This window comes from Grampus griseus (assembly GCF_964374135.1).
Source record: "Grampus griseus genome assembly, chromosome: 16".
Taxonomy (NCBI): domain Eukaryota; kingdom Metazoa; phylum Chordata; class Mammalia; order Artiodactyla; family Delphinidae; genus Grampus; species Grampus griseus.
In genome coordinates, this window is record NC_139010.1 from 62946284 (window position 1) to 62961750 (window position 15467).

At 42.7% G+C, this 15467-nt stretch overlaps 1 protein-coding gene across 1 annotated transcript in view; it reads left to right on the forward strand.

Moving 5' to 3' along the window:
• SORCS3 (sortilin related VPS10 domain containing receptor 3) overlaps nucleotides 1-15467 on the forward strand; it is a gene marked incomplete at both ends in the record, with an annotated part of 579237 nt that overhangs the window by 517538 nt on the left and 46232 nt on the right. The window contains one exon of the mRNA XM_082673649.1: nucleotides 14983-15100. Within this exon, the coding sequence (XP_082529775.1) occupies nucleotides 14983-15100 (118 nt within the window). The remainder of the gene's footprint in view (nucleotides 1-14982; nucleotides 15101-15467) is intronic.

Here is a 15467-nt window from a genome sequence, read left to right on the forward strand (position 1 = left end):
GTTTTTCAATTCTCTGTTGTTTGCCAGAAGAGTCTGATTTTACTTTGCCCAAAGTAAGTATCAGCAAATCCAGTGAAACTCCCAAATCATCGCCTCTCAGGCTGGCTGCTGGATTCACGTCCTTCAGGTTGTCACCAGACTTGCCATCCATTCAGAGGCCCACTGAGTTGGGGCCAAGGAACACAAAAGCAGAATGCATGCCTACATAGGGGGCTTGGGTGATATTGGGAGATACTGGCAGCTGGCAGTAGGCTGGGAAGAAAAGGCTTATTTTGACCCATGGATTGCTGTGTGGGATGGGGTGATGGCTGAGAACATAGGTCTTGGAGGTCCACACTCCAGGGACAGTGCTCAGACTGCCACTTAGTATCTCTGTGACCTTAGAGGTCTTACCTTCCCTCTGAGCTTGGGGTTCCTCGTGTGACTGTGAGAATTAAGTGAAATAACCTCCACTGAGTGACATTGGAGATGTTTGCAGCCTCCAGAGTCTAATGATCAAGAAACGGGCCACCTTCAGGGAAGAATTTTGGCCAACTAGAGCAGGGGTCAGCAGACTGTCTCTGTAAAGAGTTTTAGACTTTGCTGGCTGCAGGGTCTTTGCTGCAGCTACGTGTCCCTCCTGATCTAGTGTGAAAGCAGCCATAGACAGCATGTAATGAGTGGACATCAGTGCGTTCCAATAAAACTTCACTTATGGACACTGAAATGTGAATTTTCACATGGTATAAAATATGTTCCTTCATTCACTTCCCCCCAACCATTTAAAATGTAAAAACCATCGTTAGCTTGTAGGCCATCCAAAACAGGCCTTGGGCCAGATTTGTCCCACTGGCTATAGTTTGTTGACTCTGAACAAGAGGGTACATGGAGTTTAATCTTTTGTGACTGTGTTATAAATACCATTTGAATTGTTGACACAATTTCTACAAACTTAGAAACTCTCCACAAACTACTATCCATACTACTTACCCATATCCATAAACTACTTCAGTTGTACTGTCTTATGGATGTCCTTGGTATCCGCTGCGGATTGGTTCCAGGAAACGCCCTGCTCCCCTGTGGGTACCAAAATTCACGGATGCTCAAGTCATTTATATAAAATTGCATAGTATTTGTATATAAACTTTGAACATCCTTCCCCATACTTTAAATCATCTCTAGATGACTTATAATACTTAACAGTGTAAAGGCTATGGAAATAGTGGCCAGTGTGTGCCAAATTCAATTTTGCTTTTTGGAACTTTCTGGATTTTTTTTTTAATGTTTTTGTTCCATGGTTGATTGAATTTGTGGATGTGGAACTGGCAGATATGGAGTGCTGACTATATTGAATAGACAAATCATGTGAAATAGTTAGGAAGTTTCCTCATTTCTTATTTTAACCCTACAGACAAGTCACACCTCTTCAGGAAGCCCTCCACAATTCCTCCAGCTCTTACTTATTTTCTTTCATTAAATTCCTATCTTAAGCTTCAGTGTTTGGATCACAGATGTATTTAGTTTGGCCTTCACTTTTCTTAATGGAGCTAAAATTTGCAGGCAGAAACATCTTGCAGCACTGAGCCCAAACGCCCATAGTCCTACAGGGCGCTGGAGCTGCATGGCAGCTGCCCAGTTTCCATCGCGTGTGCGATTTCTTCCCCCACCTCTCATCTGATGCGCATGACTTCTCCAGCTGCGTCAGCTTACTCATTGTTCATTTAAGTTGCACTCCTGGCTCCTGTAAGATTCTGAATTTCTGATTCACAGTATAGATTCTACATCCATAATTTCATACCTATGTTGTTTTCTTACAGTTCTTTTTGAAAGTTTTAAAAATACAGTCAAGTACAAAAATCGTATTATGAGCACCCGCGTGCCAACAAACTGGAGTTAATAAATATTAACACGTCATCGTTGGGGTTTCAGATTTTTAAAATAAATAGCAGGGCATCCCAGGTAGAGTTGGCTTTCTTGGTATTGCCCACTTTCAGAACCTTTCCCCTCACTCCCTACACAGATCAACCACTGATGTGACTTTGATGTCTATCCTTCTAGTTTGTCTGTCGATACTTTTAATACATGTTTAATTATCCATAGAAATATATGTGGTTTTGCTTCGTGTATTTTTAAATGTGTAATTATCTGAATGCCGTCATTCCTCTACATGCTTCTGTCACTCAGTATTATCTGTCTTGGGACAAATCCATCTGATCCAGACACATAATGCTGTGGCATTATGTTGTGACATGAATATGCACAATTTATTTCTCCATTCTCCTGTCAGTGGACATCTAGCCTGTTTCCAGTTTTGCACTATTACAAACAGTATTGTCCTGTCTTTGTATATGCCTCCAAATGCATACACAGAAGTTCTCAGAGCTACATACCTAAGAATGGAATCGCTGGATCATGGTGAAATGGCATTGTCACCTTTATTTTTGCACTGTGTTCTAACTGTTTTACATATTGGTCATTTCTGCAGTTGAGGTGTTTTTTAGTCTGAAAGATTCATGAGGTTGGCAACTGTCTTATTTGTCATCCTCCGCAGTCCTGAACATGGAGGCCTGTGCATAATTGGGGCTCAGCAGATACATCGAGAGTGAATAATACTATTGGCCTGAACTGAAAACTATTTAAAAGAAGGGGCTGAATTTTATCTTTTTCCTGATTCTTTTTATCTCTTGGTTCAGGATTTGACACAAAGTAGGAGACTGAGAAATATAACGACAGAGGAAAACTAGGCGCCTCTCCTTCCCCCGCTCTTTTACAGTTCTTTTGACTCCCAGATATTTCCTCCTTGCTCAGATCCCATCTTGAACATCCATCTTCTCCCTCTTGTTTCCATCTCTTAGGTTCTCCTTCATCACCCAACTCCTGCCTCATCTTTCACAGGTTCACAGACCACACTCCCATTGTTGTGTACTTTAAACTTTCAAACCCGTTGAAGGAGCTTATTAAGTTTTGAGAAAAGAGTCAAAGTTGTTTGGACACTGAATGATTTCTTTCAGTGCATTTAAAAATCAGCTTGCTTTCTTTTGCCTCTTCAGGTCCAATGCCTTTTAGTCTCTTTTTCAGTCTTGCCTTCTTCTCTCCTGGTACTTATTTTCAAACCTTTTAATCCCTGCCTCTTTTCACCATCTCACCCAACATCATATCGTGTAACTAACACAGGCTCTGCGTGCAGGACTCCTGGCTGTTGATTCCCTGCCTATTTCTATTAAGGTCTAGTTCATGTCTCACTTTCACTCAGTGCAATTCCCCTGCAGCCGCTGACCTCCTTTACTACTAATCCCTTCTATACTCTAGTGGGAAAACGGTCAGGTGGCATGGATGCACACCGAAAGCCAAGGACGTGGCCTGAATTTCTGGAGACCAGCTACTGCTGGCCTCGAAGCCTGGCCTTTCCAGGACACCGCTCTTTCTGCTTTGATATGAAATCGCTCCTCAGCAGCTTCCTCCTTGGATGTGGAGAGGAAGGGCCTATGGAGGCAAAGGAGGCGTAAGGGAGCCTAGGCCTTTCAGAGAGAGCTGAACTCTGTTGGAGCACTTGCAGGAGGACTCAGGAATCCACATGTGTCAAGTTGCTGTTACAAGAACATTGATCATTTGTTTATTCAACAATATGTATGGAGTGCCCCCTACAAGTTAGGCATTGTTCTAAGAGCTCCGGGAGCTGGGCTGAGACATAAACAGGATAGCCAAGGTCTCTGCTGATGGGAAGTTGCTGTGTTCTACAGCCTCTTCTGTTCCCTACAGAAGAAAGGTCAGTTTTGTATGAGGTTTATTTCAGCTCTAATATTTATGGAATATTTTTCCATAATCCAATTGAGTTTTAATGGTGGTGGTGGTGGTGGTGGGGTGTGTGTGTGTGTGTGTGTGTGTGTGTGTGTGTGTGTGTGTGTGTGTGTTTGTGAGAGAGAGAGAGAGAGAGAGAGAGAGAGAGAGACAGGGCGAGAAAGATTTCAGGGTTACCTGTAACTTCCAAAAATTTAACCTCTGGCTGTGGATTCTGATTACTGCTTATCTCTTAGTCTGAGAAAGAAGAACACTGTCAGTGAATGGAAGGGAATATCACAAAATATTAAAAGTGTTTCCCTCCAGTGGGGTTTTTATTTTCTCAGCTATAGATATTTATAGTTTTCAGTTTTTATTTATTATTTTTAATTTTGTTTTGTGGTACGCGGGCCTCTCACTGTTGTGGCCTCTCCCGTTGCGGAGCACAGGGTCCGGACGCGCAGGCTCAGCGGCCATGGCTCACGGGCCCAGCTGCTCCGCGGCATGTGGGATCTTCCCGGACCGGGGCACGAACCCGCGTCCCCTGCATCAGCAGGCGGACTCTCAACCGCTGCGCCACCAGGGAAGCCCTAGTTTTCAGTTTTTTTATGAGAATGCATTCTTTTTATAAAGAGAAAAGGGAAATCGTTTATAAAAATTTACTCATGAAATAAAAAGCAGCTTCCAGATAACAAAAGAGTAGAGGCTGCGTTTAGGTATGTGTAGATGATTGTGTGGGTCACACTTGCTCTACCTTTGAGGTCATGACCTAGAGGAAGGGAGGGTCATAACTACCCACCATCACTCCCCAGTGCTGACTAATGCTCTGAGTAAATTAATACTAAATCATTTCAAATAAGCAGGCTACTAGAACCCAATCAAAGACAAGAATGGAAAAAGACAAATCCCACTCATAAAATAAAAATTCAGGAAATTGCTAGATAGTGGCTTCTGATGAAGCAGTGCTCTAAATAATCTTTTCAAGGTCATCTGGTTAATTTATGCTGCATTTGTAAGTTATTGCGTATTTTTAAAATTAATGAAAGATTTAATTATAGCAGGGTTGCCTGTGACCTTTTGTGAAATGACTTCATCATAAATCTGCAGGTATTTCAGAACTGTTTTTCAGGTTTCTAATAATTTGTTCTTAAATTAATGACATCCAGCCAGTGAAAGGAGTTGAGGCGGAGTAAAAGGATTGAGTTGGGATTTGCGGTTTCCTAGCAATGGCTAATTCTGAGTCCTGGACGGAGGTGGCAGAGAAGATGGTGTGTGACTCACCAGAATCCACAGCTGGTTTAATTGTTTACTTAGAAGAATGAGAAATAAATCCAATGTGTCGATAGGGGAAATTGCAAGTAGCCAGTCTGGGTCATTGCAGAGCCTTTGATTTGGGGCGCGTTTATCTACATGTCAATGTGGAGGCAACACCTGGACCAATGGGAGACTCCCTCTTCCCTGGTACCCAGAGGGATGTGCCCCTCATTTGTGAACTGAAGGTCTGTGCCTGCCCTCCAGCCTGCTGGCCATCCATGAAGTCCAATTTCGATTCCGTCACCCTAGTATCTCTGACCTTCACCCACCTTAGGGCCTTGATGAGAGCAGCTAAGCTGTCTCTGGAGGGGAGCTCATTTCCCTAGAACCCAGAATACATCATTGTCTGTGTCATTCTGATGACTCATTCTGCCCATTAGACTGTGCAGAGGAATGACAGATCTTAGCACATCAAAGAAAATCCTCTCTTAGAAGAACCTAGTAGCACACAGAGTTGCAGGCTAGAGCTTGGAAAACCCAGAGCTCGCTTTAGACACAGGAGCCTTAAGGAAAAGCCAGCAAAATGTGAAAGTGGGTCTTGTCTGAAGCCTCCCCTGGTTAACCATAGCCCTGGATGTGATCACGTTCTTCCAGCAATTGCTCGTGGTACTATTGTCACATGTGGCGCACCATGGCTCAACCTGCAAGCTGCAAAGGTATCCCCATGAAAAGCAGTCAGTGTTGGTGAAAAAATTGGGGTTCAGGTGACTTGGGTTCTAGTCCTTTGTGTTCTTGAGCAGACCACTACTTTGCCTGGGGCTTGATTTCCCCAGCTAGCAGGTGAAGGGGTTGGGCCAAAGGTTTAGCCCTAAGGACCCTTAGTCTTGAGTACTAAGGCTTAATAGTTCTGTTTGCTCTTTTCCACGGCCCAGGAACTCCCAACTAGAGGCCAAGCCAATGAAGATTGTCATAGTTCAGGTTCAAGTACCTCATTCTCCACATAGTAAGTGCTTTAGACCTTGAGACAAATTGGGCCATAATTGGAGCTCTCTAGGTAACAGCTTCTCTGCCTATTCCTCTTTTCTTACTTCCTCCAGCTGTGCTTTCAGTTTTATATATTTCATCGTGTTTTCTGCCTTCTATGCAAGCAGCCTAAGGGACCCCCCCGCCCCGCCCTGTGCCCATACCTCTGTGCCACACTGTGCAGTCAAATGATGGCTAATGAGTCACAAAATGCTCACGTGGGGATATGAGAGCCTTGTTGAAAGCGGTGCTGAGAACCGTGTTAGAACATTAGCAGCAGCCGCCTGAATTGGACTCCTGGCTCCAAGAACTGTTCACTGCGTAACCTTTCACTGCGCTAAGGGTGACACTCAAAACATAGGGAAAAAATGCTACAAAAATTCAGAGGAAAGAGATCATTTTTTCTTCTGAAGAAGGAAAGGAGTGGAGAAGGAAGAAAGATCACAGAGCACATAGTAGAAACGTTAGCATTTAAATTAAAACCCAGAAGAATTATCCATGAAGAAGATAGAAGAATCTCAAGACCTGTAGAGTGCCATGATTGCATAATACAAAAACCTACAGAAACTCAAGGAGAAACTCAAGATTTGAAATGTCATAGGGCAATAGTTTAATAAACTTCACATAGAAACCAACAGACCAGGCAGTCCAAAAGTTAGTGTGGTTTTGGATATGAATGACACTATTGCAAGCTTGATTTAAGAGAATATGTATGCAACCCTCCACACAACAAATAGAGAATATGTTTTCTGAAAAAACATTTAATACATTTTTTAAATTGACTACATACTGGGTCCCATACAAAGGCTGGACTAATTCCAAAGAGCTGATACCATTGAGATGATATTCTCTCTGTTCAATCAAAATTTTAAAATGATAAGAAAAATAAATGTAAAAAACCCCACCTCATCTGCTTAGTTTTGTTTTTTAAAAGAGAAATCAAAATGGTCACTACAAAATACTTAGATTTGAAACGATTTCCTTCTCCTTTCCCCCTTTCCAAGAATTACTGCATGGTATTTGACTTCAGACTTGCAGAATGGGTAGGAGTTGGACAAGATCAGATGTTGGGAAAGGCAGCCCCGGCAGAGGAGGCCTCACATGAATGTCAGTTTGAAGCCTAGCTCAATCTTGACTTTGAACACGGCCCTAGGGCCTCGGTTTCCTCATCTGAAAAGGCTACACCTAAGATTCTCAGGCCTTGTGTGGAGGATTCGGGATAATAACAGCCGGGGAATGTTCAGCAGAGTCTCTGGTACCTGATAAGCATGCTATCAGTGGTGGCCATCAGTGGTGGCCATTATTAGTATCAGGGCATAGGAGTGGCATAAAAGTGGACTTGGTGAATGTGAGAGATTTTGTAGAAGTGTAAGAAAAGGATTGAGTGTCAGGCTAGAGGTTAAGAGAGAAGACATACTGAGGGCTGAGTCTCTGCTAATGCAGAGGTTTCTAGCCTGATGTCTGAGAATTCAGTTGAGGCAGTAACAGAAAGAGGAAAGTCAGGAAGAAACTGGCAGAGTCAGCTTTGGCCTTGTTCTCTTTCTTAAGGTTTTCTTCAGGCAGGCAGCGATGGGAGAGGTGGGGGTTACAGGAGCTCAAGGTGCTGGTGCTGGAGTGACTGAGGAGGATAAGGGAAGGGGGAGGGCCTGGGGCAGCTTGAGGACAGCACAGTATTATCCTAGTGGAGTTGCACCAGATGTTCCCTCAAAGGTCAGTCTGCAGTGACGTCCTGCTAATCTAACTCCCCACGCACTATTGGTTATATCTTTTGCATATTTCCAGTGGTTTCCTAGTGATGAATTCTTGTTCTTTTCCTCGCAGAAAGATTGTGGTCAACCACTGTCTCCTTGAAACTTCTTTCAGCTTTTATAACTGTATATAAAAGTTGGTGTATTTGGAGGTCAAAAAAAGAACCAGGTTACTATGCAGGGGAGAATCAGGTAACCCAGAGTTGCTCTCCTGTAAAGACGAAAACATCTGTACGTAGCCTGCTCCTCTAATTACATTTAGTGTGGCATTGTTTCCACCTAAATTATAGCAATTATATACGAAGATCCCCTTTGAAATCATTTAATTAATGAGTAGCTATCCCTCTGTGTGGATGGAATTCTAAGGAAGTCTTTTATTTTTGTAAACCACCTCCCTCCCTCAAATTAATCACTTCTCTACCCACAAGGTTTACTCAGGTCTGGATGGTGGATTAGAGAAGGTGTGTTATTTAGGGTCCCAGCAAATCACAGTTGTTTATGGGAATCCTAGCACAGACCGTGATGACAAGGGGTAGAGACACTGCTGCTCTTTCTCCTGGATTGTTTTAGTCCTTCTAAACCTCAAAGGACACACAACTCAGCCATGTTCTTTGGCCCAGAAATAAGGGTAGTTAGAGCTATTACCCCAATTTTGGAAGAAGTGGATGGTTTTGATAGATTCATTCTACCCATTAATCAACCCAGAACTATTTATTGAGCATCTGTTATATGAAAGAAGTGCCAGTGGAGACAAAGATGAATGACTCTAATTGATAAATCCTTTGTGTATGGGGTCACCAGGAGACAGATAGCTTGTCTACCTGGAGGTAGACATAGGGATTGAAAGAACATAAACTCTTGGAAATCGTCTTTAAGGAGCCATGTTCCACCTAGACTATTTTTGCATCCCATCCTTTCAGTATGCGTGTCACTGCTTAAAAATTATCATCTGTGGACTTCCCTGGTGGCACGGTGGTTGAGAGTCCGCCTGCCGATGCAGGGGACACGGGTTCGTGCCCCGGTCCGGGAGGATCCCACATGCCGCGGAGCGGCTGGGCCCGTGAGCTGTGGCCGCTGAGCCTGCACGTCCGGAGCCTGTGCTCCGCAACGGGAGAGGCCACAACAGTGAGAGGCCCACGTACTGCAAAAAAAAAAAAATTATCTTCTGTGAGGAAGTTGAAAGCTTGAGAGATGAAGTGATTTGCTCAAGGTCACCTAGCTAATTTAGTGGCAGACAAGGATTAGGAAAAGACAGGTCTTCTAGTTTCTTGCCTACTCCTTTTGCCACCGTGCCCAGACCACCTGTATGTTCAAAGTTAAACAGTCAGACAAGAGGACACTTTGTGACCAGAGTCACATTAGCAGTGCAGACAGATGGCAACAGAGGAGTTTAATAGAAAGAGAGAGATGGTCTCAGGTTTGTAAAGCCCAATAAGCAGGTGAATCTGGAGTGGAGCCAAAAACTCTCATGAAAAAAAAATCCAGGTGACAAGGGAAAAAGAAAAAGAAAAACAGAAGTAATAAATTTTAATAGATTTTCCTGAAAATCCATATTGTGAAAAATGGCTCTGAGAATTCATTTATTTTGTTCTGTGGTGGGGAGTAACTTTTTCAGGGGAACTAAAGGGTAGGCTACCTGTTTCCAGACAGTCATGTGTATTTATGTATGAGGTGTCTACTTTCTGCAAGGCTCTATAGGAGATGTCACACACACACACACACACACACACACACACACACGCACACGCACACACACACACACGCACACGCACACACACACACACACACACACACACACATGACAAAGCCCGTGCATTCTAGGTTAGTATTTACCTTGCAAAAGGAATTTTGAGCCAACCCCATCGAAACCTCTTGATGAGCAGGGCCTTGGGTATGAGTCTGTGGGGGTCCCAGCAATGAGAATGATGGCGATGGTAATGAATATTTATTGTCAATTGGGAGTTTTCAAGATTTTCACATACATTATCTTGGGGTTTTGATGATGTTGATGAAAATATGCTTTGAGTTAAGAAGGGGGACTGGGAATACATTTCTGAAGAAGGAGGTCAAAATAGTTTATCTTGGTAATTGCAAGGAAGTGGGACTGTGGATGACAGTGAATTTGAACACGCTAGAAATTAGCTTTTTTGCCAAAGACTTGAAAATGAAGCCACCCTCTCAAATTGCCTTGTTCCATTGGTACCCAATAATCAGCCATTCTTTGTCAAGCAACTATAGTTGAAAAGCTTTATGTGGTCCAAAGAAGGATAAGAACATTCCCAGCCTTACAAAGCTTTCTAATTGGTTGCTACAAATTTGACCAAAAATATAAGAAAATTAAATTCTGGATAAGTGGTCTAGAGCAGTGTTTCTTAACAGGTGGTCCTGGAGCCAACAACATCAACATCACCTGGGAAGTTATTAGATATGCAATGATCAGGCACCCAACACTACTAATTAGAAGGCCTGGGTGTGGGACAATCTATATTTAACAAGCTCTCTAGTTGATTCTGATGCAGACAGTGGAGATCCTCTAGTCTAGAGATAATGGGACCATTTGAGTTTCTGAGGAACGAGCGCTCAGTATTATTGGAACAGTCACAGAAGACTTTCTAAAAGAAGTAGTACCTGTTTGGGGAATTACATTATCCTTTTGGAGATGTTCCACATCTTTGGTTCCTCCACCCTAGCCATCTCTTGAGTTTTTGTATTCAATTCGTTTATGAATCACTTTGTTTCCCAAAAAGTTACCACAAGTGGGACGAATATGCTGCCCCTGCTTTACTGGTGATAAGCTTAGAGGAACATTTCCAGGAGATGAGAGGCTTGTATCTGGGAAGTTGATTTCTTGTATTATTATTTAGAAACAGTCTAGGTTTTCTCTTGCTCCAATCCGGGACCAGGTGGATCTAGTCAGTGTTTATCACCTCAAAGTGACGGATGTGGTTTCTAATCCCTCTGACTTCCTCTGCAGGGTTCTCACTTCTACAGATCCTGTTGTGAATTTTAACATCTGTTCTAAGGGTAGTTATGAAAAGGGATGAGAAATGCTTGAAATTAAGTTAGTCCTTATTGTATCTCCGACTTAGTTTGCTGTGTTTCTGTCATTTCTTCTTCTTCCATGAGCTCCAATCAGAAGAGCAGTGAATGAATCCAGTACTGAACAGAATTAGGGAAGCCAGATCTTTGCAAAAGAGAGACCCTGCATCAGAGTCACTTATGCCCTATAGGAGGGGGCCCACCACGAACTGAGAGTGGATGGAGAGACGGGAGTACATCAATGTCTGAAAGTTACTAAGGGGTTTTACCCTACTAATTTTAGTTGGGATCCAGTGAGAAAATGAACAGAGCTCATAATCCTAACATTAAATGTTTAAAAATTTCATCTGGCCCAGGAAAATGACCCCGTGGGAGAGCATACTAGCCAACCCCTGAGTGGAAATATCAGTGTATCAATTTACAGTTTGGGGAAGGACCTGGAAAACATGGTGTAAGGAAATTTGGGTTAGAAGCCAAAGAAATACTGGTGAAAGGAATGCACCTGCAGAAACTGTAGAAGAGAAGAATCTAAGTTAGTCCACAAGTTCTGAATGAGCCTCTATTTTATGTTCAGTTCTGAAATGAGCCCTTAGATCAGAAGCAGATATCCCTAAAAGCCGGGAAGGCCAATGACATGGACATCCTTAGAGGCTCGGGGTCAGTTAGGCCACACATACTTGGGTGATGCCAGCATCCTGTTTAACATCAGCCCTGGGAAACGGTTAAGCCTGAGCTTGACGTTCTCTGCTTACTAACTCCTGAGCCGTTCCTTTCCTGTGTGGGCAACTTTTCTATTAGAAAGATCTCTCACATTTTGTAAACTTTTACACTTTTATTTTTTGTTATTTTTTAATACTCATGAGATCTCCCTAGAGTGCCCATTTATTGCTCTTCCCTCCACTGCCCCTTCCTAAGTCATCCCCAGGTTAACCAGCCAGAGTTTTATACCACTCCTTGCTTGGATTGGTAGGTGAAAAGTGGTCTCAGATCATATCGCCATTTGTATTATTTCTTGTGCCTCCTGTAACAAATTACCACAAACTGGGTGGCTGAAAAAACAGAAATTTATTCTCTCATAGTTCTAGAGGCCAGAGTCCAAGGTCAAGGTGGCAGCAGGACCGCGCTCCCGCTAGTGCACTAAAGGAGAATTCGTTCCATGCTTGTTCCGTCTTCTGATGGCCCCAGGTGTTCCTTGGCTTGTATCTGCATAACTCATCTTTGCCTCTGTCTTCACATAGCCTTCTCCTCTCTGTATGTCTCTCTTCTTTGTATCTCTTATAAGGATACTTTTCATTGGACTTAGGGCCAGGATGATTTTATCTTCAGATCCTTAACTCACAACTGCAAAGACCTTTTTCCAAATAAGGTCACATTCACAGGTTACAGGGAATAGAACATGGTCATGTCTCTTTGGAGAGCCACTATTTCATCCAGTACATCGTCTGAATCCCTCTCTTTTTCAGTGGTCCTTAAACTTTGGGAACTGTGAACCCTTTTGAAAATCTGATAAAAAGAGATGTAGTGTCTCCATAGATAAATACACACAGGCCAGTAAAAACATATTTTATTGCAAATTTCAGGAGATTCAAACTCCACTACCACCACCAAAGCCCCTACATGTACTACTCACGTGTATCCTTCTTGAATGGTGACATCCAACACTAAGTACAATTCTCCTTTGTTATGTAGTTAATGTAAAACAGACCAGGATATTTCCTCTTTTGTTCTAGAGAATATACAAAATTCTGCATTCATTAATGCATTCTAAGATTACCTTAAGTATTTCTGGTCTCTCTGAAGTGTTTACTTACATTAATTACATTGTATACAAAAATTCTTAAGCTGCATCATCATCATTATTATTATGTATCCTGAGCTGCACCAAGCCCCATTTCTTTTATCCAGTACTTATGTAGTTGCCAGGGAGGGACCTGATATTTTTCCCTGTTATGTCATATATTATTAAATTCAGCCTGTCTTTTCAGTTTGTCAAGACCTTTTTGGGTCCTGATTCTGCCATCAAGCATATTGACTGTTTCTTCCAGCTTTGTGTCATCAGAAAATGCCATTTCCAATGATGACCATTATTTTCATGTCATCAAGTCATTAATAAAAATGATGAACGAGAAAGAGCAGACAGCAGAACCTTGCAGCTGACTACTCACCCCCTCCCTCCTGGTTGATTTTAATGCCTTAATTAGGTACTGTTCAGCCACATAATTTTACTAGCACCTGGCTCATGTTTTTTCATCTTTTCTTCAAGACTGCTACAGCAGACCATCAGATGCCTTGTTGATATCTGGGTAAATCATGTGCCTCATATTTTCTTCTTCTGTATGCCTAGTAATCCTTTCATAGAAAGGAATGGGATTCATCTGACATGATGTATTTTGTGATCTATAGAATAACTGTAAACTGTTTGGAGTAGGTAGAGTGTTTTGTTTTTTGTTTAGCATCACTAATATCCTGCTACCCAGAGTACTCCAATCAGGGAAGACTTTCTAGAGGAGGTAGCATTCGAATGTGGGAGGATTTGGATAGGCTGGATAGAGAGGGAAGAAGACATTTATCAAGGTTTCTCCCACTGTTTATTTTTTCTTGATGAGCTTTTAACCTTATTCTCCTCTCTTAAATAGAAACTTTTTATGAGATAACTGTTTTGTTAAAGATTAAAAGTTGACTGACTCATGACCTTTCCGTGAACTGAATCAGAACTAAATGGGAGAAATACCTTAGCGTACACCTGGCATGGATGTATTGGATTTGGAGACCAATGAACATAGCAAGAATGCAATAGAATAGAGAGAACGTCAGGGCGGGTATCCCACGCAGTACTGGCCACACAGTCCAGGGTATTCTAGCCTCTTGGTTCCTACTACTCAGGGCTGAGGTAAGATTCATGCAAAGATCATACGATTTTACTAAAGGAGAGACCCACAGTCACTCCCTCAAAGTCTGTTTAATCTTTTTTTTTTTTCAGTCAAAGCTCTAAAAAGCTTTATTTAACGAGTAAATGATAGGACATTAAAAATCATTTCCTAAGGTGTATTTTAAGTTGTGTGATCTACAAAACAATTCTTTCTCCATTTCACAATTTTAATTAGCTCCACCCCTCCCAAAGCATCCTCATCTTTCAGATAGAAGAAGGAAATGTCCCTTGAGGAGAGTCAGTCTCTTAGGTGTCACTACGAGGATATTTGAACTTGGGAAGAGGAGAATCCAGGGCTGTGAGCATGATTAATTCTTGCTGGAATGGAAGCCGTCCGATTCCTTGAAAGACTTCGGTGGGTTTTGGTTCCCGGCATGACGGGTCTCCCCTTTACATCACTCTGATAGATGCCTTGCATTGTAATTACGAGACATGCCACCTGAGTGGAGTATGGAAGATCAGTCTTTTTTTCTGTTTTTCTAGAAATGATTGATCATTCATGTTTATAGGGCTATCAACTGCTGGACTTTGAAAAGGTCAGTATTGATTAAGTCACGCAGAAAGTGTGCTTCTTTGCTATACATAAATATGAGTTCCTCTTATGAGACGACTGATTTTTCAGGGCAGGGGGAAAGAGGGTGGTATTCACATGAATTAAGCAATGAGAATTTCAACTAAAACACACTTAGCTTCAGTCAGAATATTGGAATTGGCAAGGTCATACTTTAGATTAGCTAATCCACACCCACCCTTCCCAACATACACATGTACAATTTACTTTACAGATGAGAAAACTGAGTCCCTGCCTGTGGACCTCAGTAGCTATAACAGTAGTGCTTGCTTTGAGAAGAAGACTAGATGTGAAAATACAAGGAGCAGGTCTACCTGTGGAGAGGATTGTAGATAATTGGGGAAGATTTTTCCTTCACCATACCTTTCTATATTTGAAAGCCTTCCTGTAAAGCACATATATTACTTTTGCAAAAAAAAAAAAAAAAAAAAAAAAAAAGTTGGTTTTACACCCACAGTGAATACCTTGTCAATTGGCTGTAGTTGTGTGGTCCGTGGACTTCCCCTCAATAGCCTTCACAGACCTGGCTTTAGAAGAATCATTCAAGTCCAGGCTGCAGTTCAGCCCTCTCTCCCTCCAGTCTTGCTGCACTAGACTAGATGCTGTGACTGACTATGGGGCTTGATCCGCTTGCCTTTCTCATTTGTCCCCTGAACACGTAGAGTTTTTGGCCACTTCAGCCTCCACTCGGAATGGCAGTTGGTGAAGGTGGACTACAGATCTATCTTCAGCCGGCGCTGCAGCAAAGCGGATTATGAGACCTGGCGCCTGCTCAATCAGGTACAGTGCAGGGCGGGGGTCCTGTCTCCTAGGAAGAGGGGCCACTGCAAGCCCTGTGCGGTCCTATCGGACCCTCCTGTTTGCAGAAGGAAAGTCGTGGGCCATCTGGGGATAATGGTGGGTTTCGGGGGAGGGATTGGAACCCACACACCCAGGTCTAGCAGGGGCAGGTGATATTTTGGGACCCTTTAGCACCCTGGAATCCTGATCTACTCGTTGAAATCACCGAGCAGCCTGGGGAAGTGGTGATAGTGGTAACCTGGGATTTTAGTGCTGCCCATGCGGAAATAAGCCCAGAAAACTAGGAGACTCCACCAAAGATGTGATCATCTCACCTTTTACTGGGAAGCACGAGAGCATTTCTCAG